General features: G+C 44.6%; 2 protein-coding genes across 12 annotated transcripts in view; both read left to right on the plus strand.

Moving 5' to 3' along the window:
* The window catches only part of LOC142796266 (uncharacterized), a 112,873-nt gene that overhangs the window by 39,460 nt on the left and 56,742 nt on the right, over positions 1-16,671 (plus strand). For 8 of the 11 annotated variants that reach the window (XR_012893678.1, XR_012893677.1, XM_075886493.1 and 5 more), the window contains exons 3-5: positions 4,858-4,929; positions 11,778-11,807; positions 11,991-12,107. Coding sequence is in view for 9 of the 11 variants with exons in the window: in XM_075886493.1 (XP_075742608.1) it covers positions 4,858-4,929; positions 11,778-11,807; positions 11,991-12,107 (219 nt within the window). In the remaining 2 variants the exon portion in view is untranslated. The remainder of the gene's footprint in view (positions 1-4,857; positions 4,930-11,777; positions 11,808-11,990; positions 12,108-16,671) is intronic. The other 3 variants (XM_075886491.1, XM_075886494.1, XM_075886495.1) reach the window with 2 other exon arrangements.
* LOC142796267 (uncharacterized) lies at positions 12,116-15,187 on the plus strand. Its single transcript, XM_075886500.1, has one exon. It carries the CDS (start codon positions 13,309-13,311, stop codon positions 14,650-14,652), a length of 1,344 nt encoding a protein of 447 aa, XP_075742615.1. The 5' UTR covers positions 12,116-13,308; the 3' UTR covers positions 14,653-15,187.

Raw genomic sequence — 16,671 nt, forward strand, 5'->3', positions numbered from 1 at the left:
AACGAGCGCATCGCCACGCCACGCTCTTGGAGTGAATGGACACAGTGGACACGGTCGGTACAACGCACCCACATACATACATTTATTAACCAATTTAGACGACGATATCGTCTGCCGAATGATACACCCATTTCAACTAACATGCTACCGTACAAACAACATAACGCAGTGACACACTAACACACCCAACACACTAGCACATACCCAAGGCGGCGTCGCCAACGCCTGACCTTCCACGTGGGACCCCGGCGCGAAGCCCGCGGTGCCGAGCACCGGGGGCCCACGCGACAGACAACCGTTCGCGGCAGCCGGCACGCGCAGAAGAGACTCGCTCAACTGTCGCCCACCACCAAGGCCCGCCTTCCGCCAGGGGCCACCGCCGGCGCTACCACTCTACCAACAGTGGTACTCAAAGCGAACACAACGCCATCTATCGCCCGGCAGTGGTCACCACCGAAACAAAGCCTTGGGGCGAGACGCGTGCGCCACGCGGCGCAGACAACTTTACAGGGGGGGTGTCAGCACCCCCACATTCCCCCAACCTTAAATCAAACCATATCCCGAAATCGAAAATTAGCTACACAAGCTTTAACAAAAAATGATATCGCACGACCATAATGTCCTTGCACCACGACACTGCCGCTGGTCGACACTGCTGCACTGTCCGGCTAGGCTTCACCTCAGTACCGGCCCCGCAACAGCAACGTTGCCGTCGGCGCGACGATCCGTCGCTAGCGCCGACACGTCTTCCAGTTGCGACCAGCACTCGCGAGGGCGCCGGACTGCAGGCAGTTGCGCAGGTCCCAGGCATCCCCATCGCCCGACCTCACGACCGCATTCCTGGCCAACAACGCTGACGATGTGCAGGACAGTCGGCCGTGGATGACATCCCTCCCGCTGAATACATCAACAAAAAACAAAACTCGAAAGAAACAAAGGAGCGCGGCCCAGGGGAGGGAGCTTCAGGCTTTTCGGCCACGTGGTACGGTGGTCAGTACTGCTAGCTAATACATCGGTGGCAGCCGAGGCGCCCATCAAAATAAAACAAAAATCACTTTTCCTAACTCGTGCTCACAAGAAAAAAAAAGTGAGGGAAGCGGAGTGCGACACCTCAACGCCACGATCCACCTAGTTGTGCCACGTGCGACAGGCGGCTGCGTAGAGCCTTAGGCCTAATGAGTCGCACGGCAACAACTGGCATCCACCCAGCACCCAGCCTAGGCGCAGAAGAGGCAGCCGCGAGGAGACGTCCACTCTGTGAGGTGGCCCCTATCGCTCGCCGCACACAGCAGCTTACCGAGCGATCGGCGTCCACCGCCCCGGGCGGTGTCACGACGCCTCGGCGTCGAGCCGCAATACAAGTCAGCAACGACGCCCGGCTCCCTGAGCCCAAAGAGATAGAAGCAGCTATTCACAGAAAATCGGACCACCCACGAGGCTTCCGTACTCACTCGCTTCGGGCCTGGCCTACAAACCACGTGCTCTAGGCCTTGCTCACCCCAGGATGCGGACCGCATGGCTCTCGTCCTAATTCGACAACGTTTTTGAAAACTAACAACAAAAAATAACAACACTTGCGAGCAAAAAAAATAAATAGAAAGTCAACTTGCCGACAAATTGAAACACGTTACAAAACCAATCTCCTCGCTTCTCAACAAAGCACACCACCGACGCTAGCAAAGAAGTCCCCCCTAGGCCTACTCTACTCCGGCTCTAACAAAATCCCTGTACCGAACCGCAAAAACTGTCGTCCGATACTCCAAGAGCCCCACGTTGGGCGCCAGTGTGGGGTCTCGGCGAATAAGAACGAGCGCATCGCCACGCCACGCTCTTGGAGTGAACGGACACAGTGGACACGGTCGGTACAACGCACCCACATACATACATTTATTGACCAATTTAGACGACGATATCGTCTGCCGAATGATACACCCATTTCAACTAACATGCTACCATACAAACAACATAACGCAGTGACACACTAACACACCCAACACACTAGCACATACCCAAGGCGGCGTCGCCAACGCCTGACCTTCCACGTGGGACCCCGGCGCGAAGCCCGCGGTGCCGAGCACCGGGGGCCCACGCGACAGACAACCGTTCGCGGCAGCCGGCACGCGCAGAAGAGACTCGCTCAACTGTCGCCCACCACCAAGGCCCGCCTTCCGCCAGGGGCCACCGCCGGCGCTACCACTCTACCAACAGTGGTACTCAAAGCGAACACAACGCCATCTATCGCCCGGCAGTGGTCACCACCGAAACAAAGCCTTGGGGCGAGACACGTGCGCCACGCGGCGCAGGCAACTTTACAGGGGGGGTGTCAGCACCCCCACAAGCTCACGCATCGAAAGTTCCGAGTGTGGCGGGCAACACTGCTGTCCCGCTTCCTGTACAAAAGGACTCCTTGATGCAGACCACGCGGAAGGTCGCCGCAGTTCTCTGTGCGGACATGGTCGAGTGTTGCACACGCAAGGTGGTGATAGTACACCTGACGGCTTGTCGTTTTTGGAACTCTCTTAAACCTGAACTGAGACTGATGGGTAATGAGAAGCCTGCAACTGTGAAAATAATGTTCCGAAAGCCAGGGGAGTTCATCTTCAACTTTTTCATTCAGTGGCTTTACTGAACAGAAAACAACAACATTTGCGGTTTTTTGTTGTTTCGCCTGATGTTTTTTTCTCTTGAGTAAAACTAGTGATCAAAAAAGTTGAAAATAAGCCTATAGTTATCTGTCACGTGCTGCAGCTAACAATGTCATGTTATGACTAACAGGCCCACAGCAACACTGCAACAAGAAATCGCGAAGCCAAAGTTTTTGTTTCAGTGCTGCTTTAAAAAAACACATTGCGAGGCTAGTTGGTAATACAGTCTCAATTAAAATATTGTCCTGACCTGTCATGTACTTTTCTGTGTTGTCAAATGTAGTGGTAAAATATTTTAATTAAGTTTGCTTAAGCTTAAATTTAATATTTCCATAATGATCCCCACCGGCTGCGGAACTTGCTCATGAGCCATCTCTCTGACTCGGATCTGGGTGCGATTCTGAGTGTGAGTGAGTCCGGATGAGTATAATATTTTGATGAGTCTGAGTTCGGTTAAAAGAGATTTTATGGAGTATGGTAAAAAAAAAAGGATTGTTGAACCTTAGTTTGAGTGAGCCCCAAGTTCGAAATTTGTTCAGTTAGAATGAGCTCTCCATTTTAAGTGCGAAGCATTTCTTAGCGAACTTCGGTGACTTTGAGCGTATCTATCTATCTAGCCGCCTACGACTTTTTCTCTCCTGGCCAAAATATTGATACCAAAATTTGTATGGCATAACAGGACTGTATGGCAAGCATAAGTGAGTAATCATAACATGAAAATCATGACACGTATGTCGTGAATGACATGATTTACATTTCATGGTCTTGCTGCTCTTGCGGTGCTTTCGTTCACATGACATGTTCAAAAACTGGTATGCTATGGCATGACTGCACAGGTGAACACAAGTGACGGACCTAACATAAAAATCGTGACATGCATGTCCTGTAACAACATGACTACATGCCACGCTCATGAAGCGCTCGCGGCCGTTTTGCTAGCTTCACATGTACAAAATATTGTACTATAGGACGTGAATAGATGACAAAGGTATGTGACTGGTGCAAACATGATAATCATGACATCGTGTCATGTAACAACATAACCACATGTCACACTCATGACGCGCTCGCGATCGTTTCGCTAGTTTTACGTATATAGCAATTTTGGCGTTTTGTGATGTTAATGAATGATGAAGGTATATGACTGGTGCAAACATGGTAATCATCAGATGTGTGTCATGTAAGAACATGACAACATACCACGCTTATAGCGTGCTCGTAGCCGTTTTGCTAGCTCCACATATATCAAATTTGGCATTACGTGATGTGAATAGACGACGAAGGTGAATGACACGTCCAAACATAATTTATGATATGAAAGTCATGCACGACATAATTTACTTCTGCCTCGTAACATACTGATTTTAAAGTGCCGTATCAACTTTCCTCATTTGCGCTTCGCATATCATTGATTCCTACTGTACGTGGGATCTGCAAATTTTTTTGTTGACCTATTTACTCAGCTTACCATCAGCTTTATGGTGGCTCACATTTATGTGCTAGTGTTGGCTCACACACACACTTCATTGCACCAGTGTGCATAAGCAACTTCAATATTTATCAGAGGCGTGAATTAGTTACAGAAGGGATGGAAGTGGCTTGACCTTTTCCCGCAAATTGATAGATGTTCTTAATAAAAATATCTCGTGTGAATTCAGTCGTTTCATTACCAGATCACAAGCATTGATAATCTGTATCTGAAGTTATGAGATCAAAAAATGCCATTAGAGCATCGACCATGGTGCCTATGCTATCTGCGATAGCATAGGCACCAGGTACAAAAAAAAGTACTTGTAAGCTGACACACTCGCGAGTCACTCACTCGTACTTGGATCGGGGCGTGATTGCTTGAGAAAAATATTGGCGAGCCTGAGTCCACGTGAGCCCTCTATGCGAAATAGGGCCCATTTCTTGAGTGGGTCAGAGTGAGCTCCAACATTTTTTGGCGAATTATGGATGATCCCAGAGGAGATGCGCTTTTGCACAAAACGTTGTCGTCGTGCTATACAAATCAATTAGTGTGACCTAAATTGTAATTTATTTGCCTTAGTGCCCTACAAGCAGTTGCAACATTTTTCTCATTTGGTTTGAGATGGACGTGAGCTTACTGTTTTGATGTCATATTCAAGTACACAGTTAATGGCAGTCAGCTGTGAAACGAATAACTAAGTTTCTTAAAAAAGCCGACATTAACCGCTTAAATTTCTTCCAGTCCCAGTACTCTCAAGTCCAGGAGGTGACAGCAGCTCTGGCAAGTGATGGTTCTGATTACGAGCTACCCAATGTGAGTTGTGCCAGTTCTGTTGCATAGAAATACCTAGCCAGGAATACATCACCTGACGCCGTAACTGAAACTAACTTGTGACTGGACACCATAACTGACACCACTGGCGCTAGCCTCCTCCGCTGTGAAGGAGCTTTAAAAATCCCCCTGTGATCATGAAAAGAAACACACACATTAAACAAATATGGCTGATCCCTCTGTCTAGGAATCGGTATAACATGAAAGTGGAACATGCTTTCACAGAGGCAGTTGAGCATTTATTGTGCATTGTTTCACTATAAGGGCATAGGAATAAATGCTAGAGCAACAAATTGTAATGTCACACAAATAACGGCTAGCAGCTCGAAACTCGCAGCAGGCACCTCAAGCAGAAAGCACGCACAAAGTGAGCATACACAGGATGAGTGCGGACTAACAATTTTCACATGTCGACACTTAAGGCGCGCTACTCAAACATAGATGAAACGAACACACAAGTATAGACAGACTGTTCCGTTGGTCCAGGAAGGCCGAACTGGTAACCATCCCTTTTCTCCTTTCTGGTTCGTGCCAACGACGTTAAGTGTATGAGATGGTGCTTGGATTAGTGGTGCGGTTGAACATCAGCATATTTTACACTGAGCTATGGATTTTCTTCTCTTCTATTATGTTGTCAGCCAGTGAAAGGTCAATGGGAAACCACTGGGCTATTTTTGGCTGTTCTAACAATTAGAGAAGGAAAAAAAAGGGGGGGGGAAGAAACAGTGGTCCAAAAAAGTATGCGATGCTCATCACGAAACGCAGAGTTCTTGCAGGTCCGTATTATTCAATGTACGTCGCTTGTGTTGTATTACAAGTACTATGGCCATCTGTTTTGTTTTGCTTTATTTTTATTATATTTTGGTATGATGTGTTTGTTCAAAACAGCTATAACCTCATAACACGGCTCATTGCAGTGATTAGTGAAGTTGGTGTATTAACACGGACGAGAAATCCATATTTCGCAGTGGGTTACACGTAAAGAATGGGACACCATCCTTGTTGAGAATGTACAACTTGTGAAAGATAGTGGGTTGTATCATGTACCATATGCAACATGAAAGCCAAATAGTAAAAAAAAAGTACTGTCACCTAGTGTGTAGAATGATGACCTCAGGAACACAGTTTTTTGTGTGGTCAAGAAGAGTGTCTAACAAGTTGCACAATCATATACATGTTGTTAATTTTCTTCTAAAAGCAAAACAAACACCACATTCTTACGATTGTCTTGTTTCTATAACTGTCCATATCGCTGCTTAGCTTTGGGGGCGACAGCCAGAATTTCGAAAGAACAGTACTACTGGTAGACAAAGTAATAAAAAAAATAAACACAAAATACCTCATGCCGATGATAAGCTAAGCCCGAGTGCACTTTGTGCCTCACGGCAAAAGATTCTTTTTAAATATCTTCACTTTATTGTGCCGAAATCCAGTCTAATGTCACGACTCCCAAAAGGGAGGGGAAAAAAGCCTGCTGGCATGTAAACATCAGCATCACATTTATAAGTGTACCAGCATGTCCCTTTAAACAGTTGTAATTTTGTCCACAATGGTGGGCCATATAGGAGCAAGTAAAAATCGGTCGCCTAAAAGTCGAGCAACAAGGTAGACAATCGTTTGTGAGCAGCAAACACATGTGATCATTGCCATAAAATTGAGACTGCTCACGTACGAATCTCGCATGTACGAGTGGTGGTCCCTGTGTTGGCGTAAACAAACTGTGAGTGAAATAACAAATTTAAATTCATTCAAGGCTAAATACAACGAACCCAGATATAACAAAATATCAGTTATAAAGAAGTAAAGAACAAATAGTCTTACAACAAATACAGTGTTAAGAATATGCTTTTATTACAAATTTTCGTAAATAACCAACTCATTTTCGTTTAAAATGCAACTTTGTTATGAGGTTTGAGTGTATGACAGTCCACAAAAAAAATTTCATTGTATCCCTAAAGGGTGTGAGCGCTTGGTTGTTTTGCTAGAACGAGTTGAAATATTTGCACGTTTTTCCAACAGAAAGAGTGCCGAAAACATGGGACATGGACCACCTGCGACACATTTGTGCCATGGTATATTATCATATTTGACCCTGAAAAGATCGAAACTTTTCAGGTTGTCTCGCAGACTCGTTCTCCGACCTATACTGCGTCTCTTGGTACAAAATTTAGCGCACCAAAACGAAAAAACAAAATGACTGCAAGTGCGACCACCTGAATACCTTTTATACAGAAGTGACATTGCCCACATGCCAAAGGGTTGCCAGACCATGAAATGCACCACCCAATGGGCAATATGGTGGTGCCAATTTTAAAAACGACTATACACATAGGACGAGCACGAACAATTGCTGCAATTCTTACTGAAGCAAAGTGTGGGCACGAACTAGTAGTTGGCACGTCATTTCATAGAGTGATTAGAGTGCAAGAGAAGACATGAGACAAAGAGAACGAAGACAGTGCTCGTCTTCATTCGTCTCGTCCCGTGTCTTCTTTTGCGCTTTAATCATTCAACAAAAAACAGTTACTTTGTGTGAGCATTCCACTCCTTTCGTGAATGCGGCCGCTGCTGCGAGTGGTGTGACCTTTGTACTCTGTTTCACCACTGAAACTTCAAAACAAACCTGCAGTTGAAGCACAAGACTTACTAAGCGTCCCAGTCATGAGATAAGTACACGCCCATGATTGACCACGCCCCATGGAGGCATGCGGGTCGCAACGCACGGGGCGGTGACCTTAAGAGCGCACCCAATGTGCACCCTTCACGCCATCTCGCTACTGGTGACAAAAATGCACTGAAGTTGTCGAGTATCGACCTTTTTTCATAGAGAGGAGGATTTGCTCTGTTCTGGGCTGTTGCACGAGAGTACGAAAGCCAGCGTCACAGCCTCGGCAGTGCATTTTTTGGGGGGTCATGCACGCTAACAACAGCCCAGAGAAGACTATGGCGGCACCCAGAACGCCTAGAATGAGAAGGTCTATAAGGCGTATAAAAATAGCTCGCTGTTAACAAGCTGAACAACGTACATTCTCTTGTCTAGTGGTTTTGTGCCGCTTTCTGTGGAGGCAAGACGTGGTAGTTTCAATGCCCGGCGCCGGAATATTTCCTCCTCTTTTTTTATGTTTATATTTCACGCCATATTCATGAAGGAATTATGTCAGCGAAGCTGTGGTGAACCCCAGCATATTAAAGTGAAACAAATAAAATACTCCCCTGACGGTCGAAAGGGTTTGGAGAGTGCCAAGATTTGAATTTTAATTATCAAAAACATACTATCAATGGGAATAGGCACATTCAAGAAAGTCCACAAGCCTGTCATCTTCTTTTATGGCATGTTTCATTGTGAGCAAGATAGATGCTTGTTTGTATTGTATCAAGCAATTGTGAACAAAAAAGGGAAGACGGCACAGTCTCAGTACTAATACAGAATTGTGGGATGTTGTTGTTATAGTGAATTTTATTTTGCGACTGCATTAACAATACGATGGTACTACTCTCTTGAATTGAATTGAATTGAAGTTTATTTGTCCTGAAATTCTTACAGGATAGGGAGCAGAGGCTAAAGGCTATATAGCCTGACATGGGGCGAGGCGTCTGCTCCTAAATACAGTTTGCCACGCAGGCCGCTCAATCTGTCGCACATGTTTTCAGAAATAAATATATAACACAACAAATAACACACAGAAATAAAAAATAACACAATAAATAAACCATAACACAACAAATTTAGCATGGTCTTATCACACTATTTCAGGGAAAACATTAGAAAAAATCACTTTATCACAAAAGCGTCATCTGAAAAGAAACTTCAATACAGAATGTAAAATAAAGCATAAGAAAAGCAACTACAGCACATAACTCAAATTGATAGATAGGATGTAACAAATCAAGTACAGAAACTTTAATAAGCATACTCAATATCATGGTTCATTAGGATGGACTTGATGATGGTGTTCGAAGATACGGAATTGAAATCTGTGAGACCGTGTAAACGATTTAACATTGTGGGTATTTGATACTGAACGTGTTGCTTGCCATAACTTTTCCTTATTGCTGGGATTTTCCGGCGTTGCTGACGTATAGTATAATGAGTGTTGTCAGGCAGGTTCTGAAGACACTGTGGCTTGTTTTGTTTAATTCACTGCAGAAGTTTGAAATGATACAGTTTTGTTATTGTTAGTAATGCATATTTTCAAAGAGTGGTTTGGTTTTCAAGTCCCTGATAATACCATGGTATTGCTCGAATGCTCGCAAAACTCTTTTTTGCAGAACTAGTAATTTTTGATAGTTTGTTTGTATAGTAGTACCCCATACCAAGATACCGTATGTCATTTTAGAGTAGAAAAGGGCGTAATATAATTCTATTTGTAACCATTTTGGTGAGACTCGGCTGAGCTTATATAAACATCCAACGGTTTTACTGAGTTCTACCGTTAGTTTTTCTATATGTGTGTTCCATGTCAATCCCTCAGAAAACCATACACCTAGGAACTTCTGGCTGGTGACTTGCTCTATCTCTTTGCCCTCAAATAAAACAGTTGAACTATAGTTACACGGCTTATTAGGTGGGGCAAAGACAATGTATTTCGTTTTACTAACATTTAGTTGCAGTTTATTCAAACTAAGATACGCAGACAACTTTCGTAGGTAGTTATTAACCTGGTGTTGAAGCTCTAGAATGGATGTCCCGCTAAAGAATATGTTAGTGTCACCTGCATACATTATTAACTTGGGAGAAAATGGGATATCACACAGATAGTTTATATAAATTATGAGCAATAGAGGACCAAGAATTGACCCTTCTGGTATTCCTCTTGTTATGTTTAAGTAAGTGGACGCACTTTTGTTTATGCAAACATATTGATTGCGGTTTGTTAGATAGTTTTTCATTAACTCAAGAACCACACCACGTACACCATACTTGCTAAGTTTAGCCGTTAGTACTTCATGACATACCGAATCAAACGCCTTTAAAGTCTATGAACAAACCTAGTGAGTACAGTCTATGTTCGATGTTTGTGATCAGTTCATGTTTAATATTAAGCAAAGCTGCTTCACAAGATTTATTTTTTTGAAAACCATACTGAGCCTCACTGATCACATTGTACTTGTCAAAAAATTTGTACAAGCGTATGTTTATTGCATTCTCAAATACCTTAGATAAAACAGGAAGAATGAATATTTGCCTGTAGTTTGTAAATAGCCGTTTATCACCACTCTTGAAGACTGGGCACACTCTCGCTATTTTTAGGCTGTCTGGGAAAATACCAGTTTCGAACATTCTATTTATTATATAAACAATCATTGGAGCTATAATATCAGCTACGTATTTTAGCGGAGTTGCCTTGATCTTATCAAAGCCAACGGCTACGTTATTTTTAATCTGGTTTATCAATTGTATTACTTCCTCTGATGTCACTGGGGATAGTGACACGGAGTTTATAAGCCCATACTCTTTTAATGTAACACAGGGAGCTATATTGCTATCGTTTTTATATTCTGCACTGGTGACAAAGTAATCATTCATCTTATTCGCTGCGTCACTATCAGATAAGGTACCTGCATTGGTATGAAAACATAGCGGTGGTGGCTCTTTTTTCTCTGACATTAGATTCTTAACCTCGTCCCACACCTTCCTAGAGTCATTTTTTATTTTCGTAAATAACTTTTCATAATATGTTTCCCTCACAGGCTTTAAGTCGGTGTTCAACCTATTTCGGTATTTTTTAAACTCTGAAAACGCCTCCAAGTTCCGTGACCGAACAAATGTGTGGTACATTTTATTTTTTGTTTTAATCATTTTCAATAGCTTTTCATCAATCCACGGCTTCCTTGCACGTTTGGGTTTTGGTTTTCGCAAGGTCATTGGAAATGCTTGATTATAACATAGTCTAAGTTTTTCGAAAAATGCCTCGTATGCTGCATTCGGATTTCTTTTCTCAAACATGCATGTCCAATCGTCTTGATTGAATATGTGAGCGAAACACTTCTAAGCCTGCAGCACTAATGCTGCGAGGTAAGGCTTCCACTGTGGTTTCGCGTTTGACTTGCATATTTGGCAGTAAACAAAAAATTGGTAAATGGTCGCTTACGTCAGCTGTTGGCAGTCCAGAAAAACAGTCTCGGGAATGAATGTTTGTTACACATATGTCGAGTGAAGTTGCACTTTTTTCTGTTAATCTTGTGGCTTCCGTGATAAGATTGGTAAGGAGTGTATGGTTTCAATAAACTTTTTAGCTGCAGTGTTACTCGATAACATTCCTATGTTGACGTCCCTCATTATTACAAAAGGCATCAAAAATCGACATAGAAAAGAAAGCATACGCTCTAAATACTTAAAAAAAAGTCTATTTTGTTGCCCATTGGTGGTCGATATATTACTACAACTGTTAATTTCTGTAAACGAACAGACATACATTCAATGCTGCTGTTTATTACTGAACACTCAGAAATAATTGCATGCCTTAATGACGTTTTAACATATATTGCTATGCCGCCACCTCTACCGCTTGACCGCACGAAACCATTATATGAGTAACCGTGGAAATGTGGCGGTTTTTCCGTTTCGGTTAGCCAGGTTTCCGTGTACATCAGAATATCAAAGCTGTGGGTGATCGAGGCATACAAGTCACTAAGTTGTTGCTCTTTATTTCTAATACTGCGCGTGTTTAGGTGTAGGATTTTAAACGGTTTAGAATCACATGAGAAAGTTTCATTAAAAGTGGCAACATCGTAATAGCTACATGCTTCAGGACTGTCCATTACATATGCGGCACTCTACAAGTACACCCGGGAGACCGCGCACTACGTTCCTTCGTTCATCTTTTCAGTGTCGCCATTGCATGCGATCCTCAACACTGGTGAGTTTTCATCTTTCTTTGCAAACACTTTGCCTCCTGCAGTCCACACGAATTTCCATCGCAGTTCTTTCTTTCTTAGTACTGTGGCACCGAGAAATATCAAGGCACCGACAAATATCAATATCAGGCCTTCTTGCAATACTCTGCATTGGTCATTGTCAACGTGTTTCATTTATTCTGCAGTCTTCGAAATGCCATTGCAAGTGCCATCCTGAGACAAGCACCAAGGCTGTGCAGACTCACACAATGGTTGCATGGACACACTGCGTGACCAGCACGCAGACGTACGTCACTAAGGTGGTGAGTGTGCAACCACTTGCTTTTGGGGGGTGAACTAGTTCAAGCTCCTATTATTATTTATTTTTTGTCACTGTGTGTGCTCGTTGATGAATTATGTATTATTCTTGGTGCTTTAATTTCCCATTTGTCACTAAAAGCTCCACTTGCAGGGTGTCTAGCAACCGGAAAAACCGGGAATTGCCAGGGAAATGTTACACGCCGGGAAAAATCAGGGAATCGTCAGGGAATGTTGCCAAAAAGAGAACCCAGTCAGGGAAAATGACTCGCGACTTATTCCCCGGAGCAGAGCGCGCACTCAGCTCACCGTAATTGGCGCAAACAGCCAACGGGGACAGATCCAATCCAAGCCAATGGGGCAGTAGTGCCAAGGTTGACAAGTTTGGCCTTTTTTTCTCCGTGGCCTGGCAACCTTGAGCAGTGCGCGCTGGGCATGCTGGGTATACACTTTTGTTGTTTTGGACCACCTCTTCTGTCCGCCATGTTTTGAACGACGGAACCTTCCCGTGGCGGTGTGTTTTCATCGTTTTTTTTTTTTTTTTTCTGAAGAGAAGCCTTCTCACTGACGATGTCGGCGACGAGAAAGTGCTCCTTTAATTCAGACTGGACGAACCCGAACGTTTCGGAATATGCAAGCTGGATTAAGCCCGTGCAGAATGATCCTCACAGTGCTCATTGCACACTGTGCTGCAAAACGTTTTCTTTAAGCAACATGGGAGGAACTGCAGTTTCCAGTCACGCGTCCAGCAAGAAGCATCTTGCTGGTTTGAAGTGTCGGTCGAGCGCCTCGCAAACTGGTATGTTGTCCTTTTTTATGCCAGCGACGAACGCTTCGGCCAAATGTAGCGAAGACCGGACAGTCGCGCCCGAGGAGCCTGCCCCCACCACAAGTGCGAAGACATCGATGAGCGGCTTTCTTCTGAAGAACGCTGTGACAAAGGCCGAAATAATGTGGTGCTTAAACGCGGTAGCGACTCACGGATCTTTTCGGTCAACAGCGGCGTCGGCCTCGCTCTTCCTTCTCATGTTTCCGGGATGTGAAGTCGCTGAAAAACTCCATCTAGGGAAGGACAAGGTAGGGTATACGATTTGCGACGGTATTGCGCCTTACTTTCGTAAGAATCTTCTATCAAGCCTTGCCGGTGTGCCGTTCTTGGTTGTTTCATTTGACTAGTCGCTGAACAAAGTGACCCAGAAGCAACAGATGGATGTGCTCGTCCGATATTGGGATGACACTACTGAAGGCAATGTGAAAACGCAGTACCTAACTTCATGCTTCTTGGGGCACACGTGTGCGGAGGACCTGGCATCTGCATTCAGGAAGGCCACAGAAGAGCTCAAGCAAGCCAAGATACTACAAGTTTTAATGGATGGGCCGAATGTGAACATGAAGTTCCTGAGGTCACTGAAGGAGGAACTCAAGGAGTTGGATGAGAGTCACAATATCCTAGATATTGGAAGTTGCGGGCTGCACGTAATGAATGGAGCATACAAGGCAGGTCATGCTGCAACTGGCTGGGATGTGATAGGCTTTCTTCGCAGCAGCTACTACTTGTTCAAATGTGTGCCTGCATGTCGTGCTGACTACGTCACCTTTACAGGAAGGGCACTATTTCCTTTCAAAGTCTGTGCTGTCAGGTGGCTCGAAAATGGGAAGGTAATCACCATGGCGTTAGAACTTCTTCCTAACCTGGTGAAGTTTGTGGAGGGCTCTATGAAGGCAAAGAAGCAGCCTACATGCTCTAGCTACAGTGCTGTTGCGAACGCAGTGAGGGATCAGCTGTTGCCAGTAAAACTGGCCTTCATGCTGTCAATTTGTGAGGAACTGGAGCCATTTTTGGCAGAATTTCAGACTGACAATCCAATGGTGCCCTTTCTTTCAACTGCACTGCACAATATACTGCGGTCACTGCTTGCAAGGATTGTCAAGAAGGAAGTGCTTGTTGCTGCAGACACACCCGCGAAGTTGCTCAAGATTGACTTAGAGAAGCTTGAGAACTGTATACCCGTACCTACCTTCGACATTGGGTTCGCTGCGAAGAATGAGCTCCGCAAGGTGCCCAAAATGCCACAGCTTACTTTGCACCAATTCAAGAAAGACTGTGTTTCCTTTGTTAAAGCGTGCTGTCAGAAGGTGGTGGAGAGGTCACCATTGAAGTACAAGCTAACAAGGGGTGCCAGCTGTTTGGACCCCACATTTGCATTGTCTCCGGAGGCTGGCCCAAAACGATTGACCCTGGCACTTGAAGTGCTGTCAGAGCAGCAGTGGATGACTGGTCTGCAAGCAGAGCGGGCCCATCGTTCTTACATAGAGGTCTGTTCATCGAGCCTCAACCAAGAAAAATTGAAAAATTTTGACAGGAAAGAGCAGAGGCTGGACGTTCTGTGGCCAGATCTCTGCTCACATGATCACAAAGAGCTGCTGTCTTTTATCAAGATCATCCTCTGTTTGTCTCACGGCAACGCTGCCATAGAAAGAGGCTACTCTGTCAACAAAGAATGCCTCGCCGAAAACTTGAAAGAAGACTCGCTGATAGCACAACCATGATGCCGTGTTGGCGGCAGGCGACGTGGAAAAAGTTCTAATTACTGACAAGATGCTGCAGATGGTTCGGAATTCCTACAGCGTCTTCAGAGAGGAACTGCAGAAAAAGAAGGCAGAAAGACGAGTGGAGTCAGGTGTTCAGAAGAACAAGAAAAGAGTGGCTGCTCTTGTCAAAGAACTGGAAGAAAAGAAGCGAAGGCTGCTTAGTGACTCGCTGACGGAAGCTAGTCTCCTGCAAGAAAAAATAGATGCTCTTAAGAAGTAACAGATGAGTGCTTCAACAACTCTTGTGCAGTGGCTGACACAAACAGCAGAAGCCGATGTGTGTTTGCATAGACTTTGTGCAGTAATACTCTAGTCAGCGACTACAATTTGTGGTGAATTATTTATGTTTGCGCTCTAAATAAAACAATGTTTTGTCGTCTGCACTAATGATCTTACATGTATTGCCGCCTATGCAGAGGTCAGGGAATTTCACTTGAAATTGTCAGGGAAAACCTGGAAAAGTCAGGGAATCTTAAAATAATAATTTGCTAGACACCCTGACTTGTTGTGTACTCCTGAATGTGATGGTACAACATGCCACATGGTTCACTTCTAATCACACCCTTTATCCACCTGGAGATAGCTTCCTGTGCAAGTGCGGGCAAAGCTATGTGGGTTCCCTTTTGTACATCTATTGTTACGCCACATAGTTGTATTCACAGGCAGCTATTCTTCTGCTTGCGAACGAGGCTCACCTTCTCTTTATTTTTTAGTGAAATCTAATAGACAAGAAAGCCAAAGAATCGATTAATATGTGGAATATAACGTCCCTAAACCACCATATGATTATGAGAGAAGCCAAAGAAAGCCCCAAAAAATGTAGGAAATGCTAGTAAATAGTTTTTTCAGCACACCAGGTAGGAAAAAACCGTAACGGCCGCTCCGAAAATGACCGAGAACACAGGCGGTTTAACAATTTATTTCAGCAAGGTGAGCCTAAGACTTTAAATTAAAATATTCGAAGATAGCTGACTGCCACTTCTTTCACACGCTGGTAAGCACGACGCGTTTCTCAATAATCTGGAAGGCCGCATTGCTTTGAGCATCGCTTTGGTGTGCGACATACCTGCGAAGGTAGTCCAGAAACCGTGACGACTTCTCCGAAGTTGAGGTTGGCCGACTCTACTGCCAACTTATCAGAATAGTGAGCCTCGTGCTCGTCATCGTCATCGATGTCTCCATCTTAAGTTGCGATTGAGTTTGCAACAATCTCTGCAATGGTCTGGCACTCTGACGGCAGCATCCACAGTGACGTAGTCGTCGTACCGTATTTTTGCGCGTATAACCCGCCCCTGCATATAATCCGCACCCCCACTTTCAGCTCACCGAGAAAGAAAAAAAAAAAATCCTCGCGTATTGCCTGCACATTTGATATACAGGAAAGGCTGTACAAAAGCTACTGCTCAAGCAACATAGCACATATGTAGACAGAAAAAGCTTTATTTAGCAAGCAGAATACGCTGTCTGCAAGGCCAGTCACAATTCACTCACTGTCGCTGTTCTCGCTAGAGCTATCACTTGACCCGCAGTCCTCACTATTATGCACAAGGTCATCTTCGGTTCCATCCATGTTGTTTGTGATGCAGCATTTCTTGAAACTTTTTCGCACCATCTCACCTGGAATGGCCTTCCATGCCTCGACAATTCACTTGCAGAATAGGGCAATATCAGGCCTTCGGACTCGTCCTGTTGGCGTCAAGTCGTAGCAGCCTTCGGCCATCCACTCTGCGTAATAGCGCTTGACATGCGCTTTGAAGGGCTTGTTAAGCGACACATCTAGAGGCTGCAACATTGACGTCATTCCACCGGGTATAACGACTAAGTCGGTGCCGTTGCGTGAAAGGCGGTCCTTCACTTCTTCAGTTGTGTGGCCGGGGAATGAGTCAAGAACAAGCATGGACCTCTTTGCGAGCATCACACCGGGCCTCTTCTCCCATACCGTCTTGATCCAGTCTACAAACAAGTCACTGTTCATCC

This window comes from Rhipicephalus microplus, chromosome 2 (assembly GCF_043290135.1).
Source record: "Rhipicephalus microplus isolate Deutch F79 chromosome 2, USDA_Rmic, whole genome shotgun sequence".
NCBI classification, from domain to species: domain Eukaryota; kingdom Metazoa; phylum Arthropoda; class Arachnida; order Ixodida; family Ixodidae; genus Rhipicephalus; species Rhipicephalus microplus.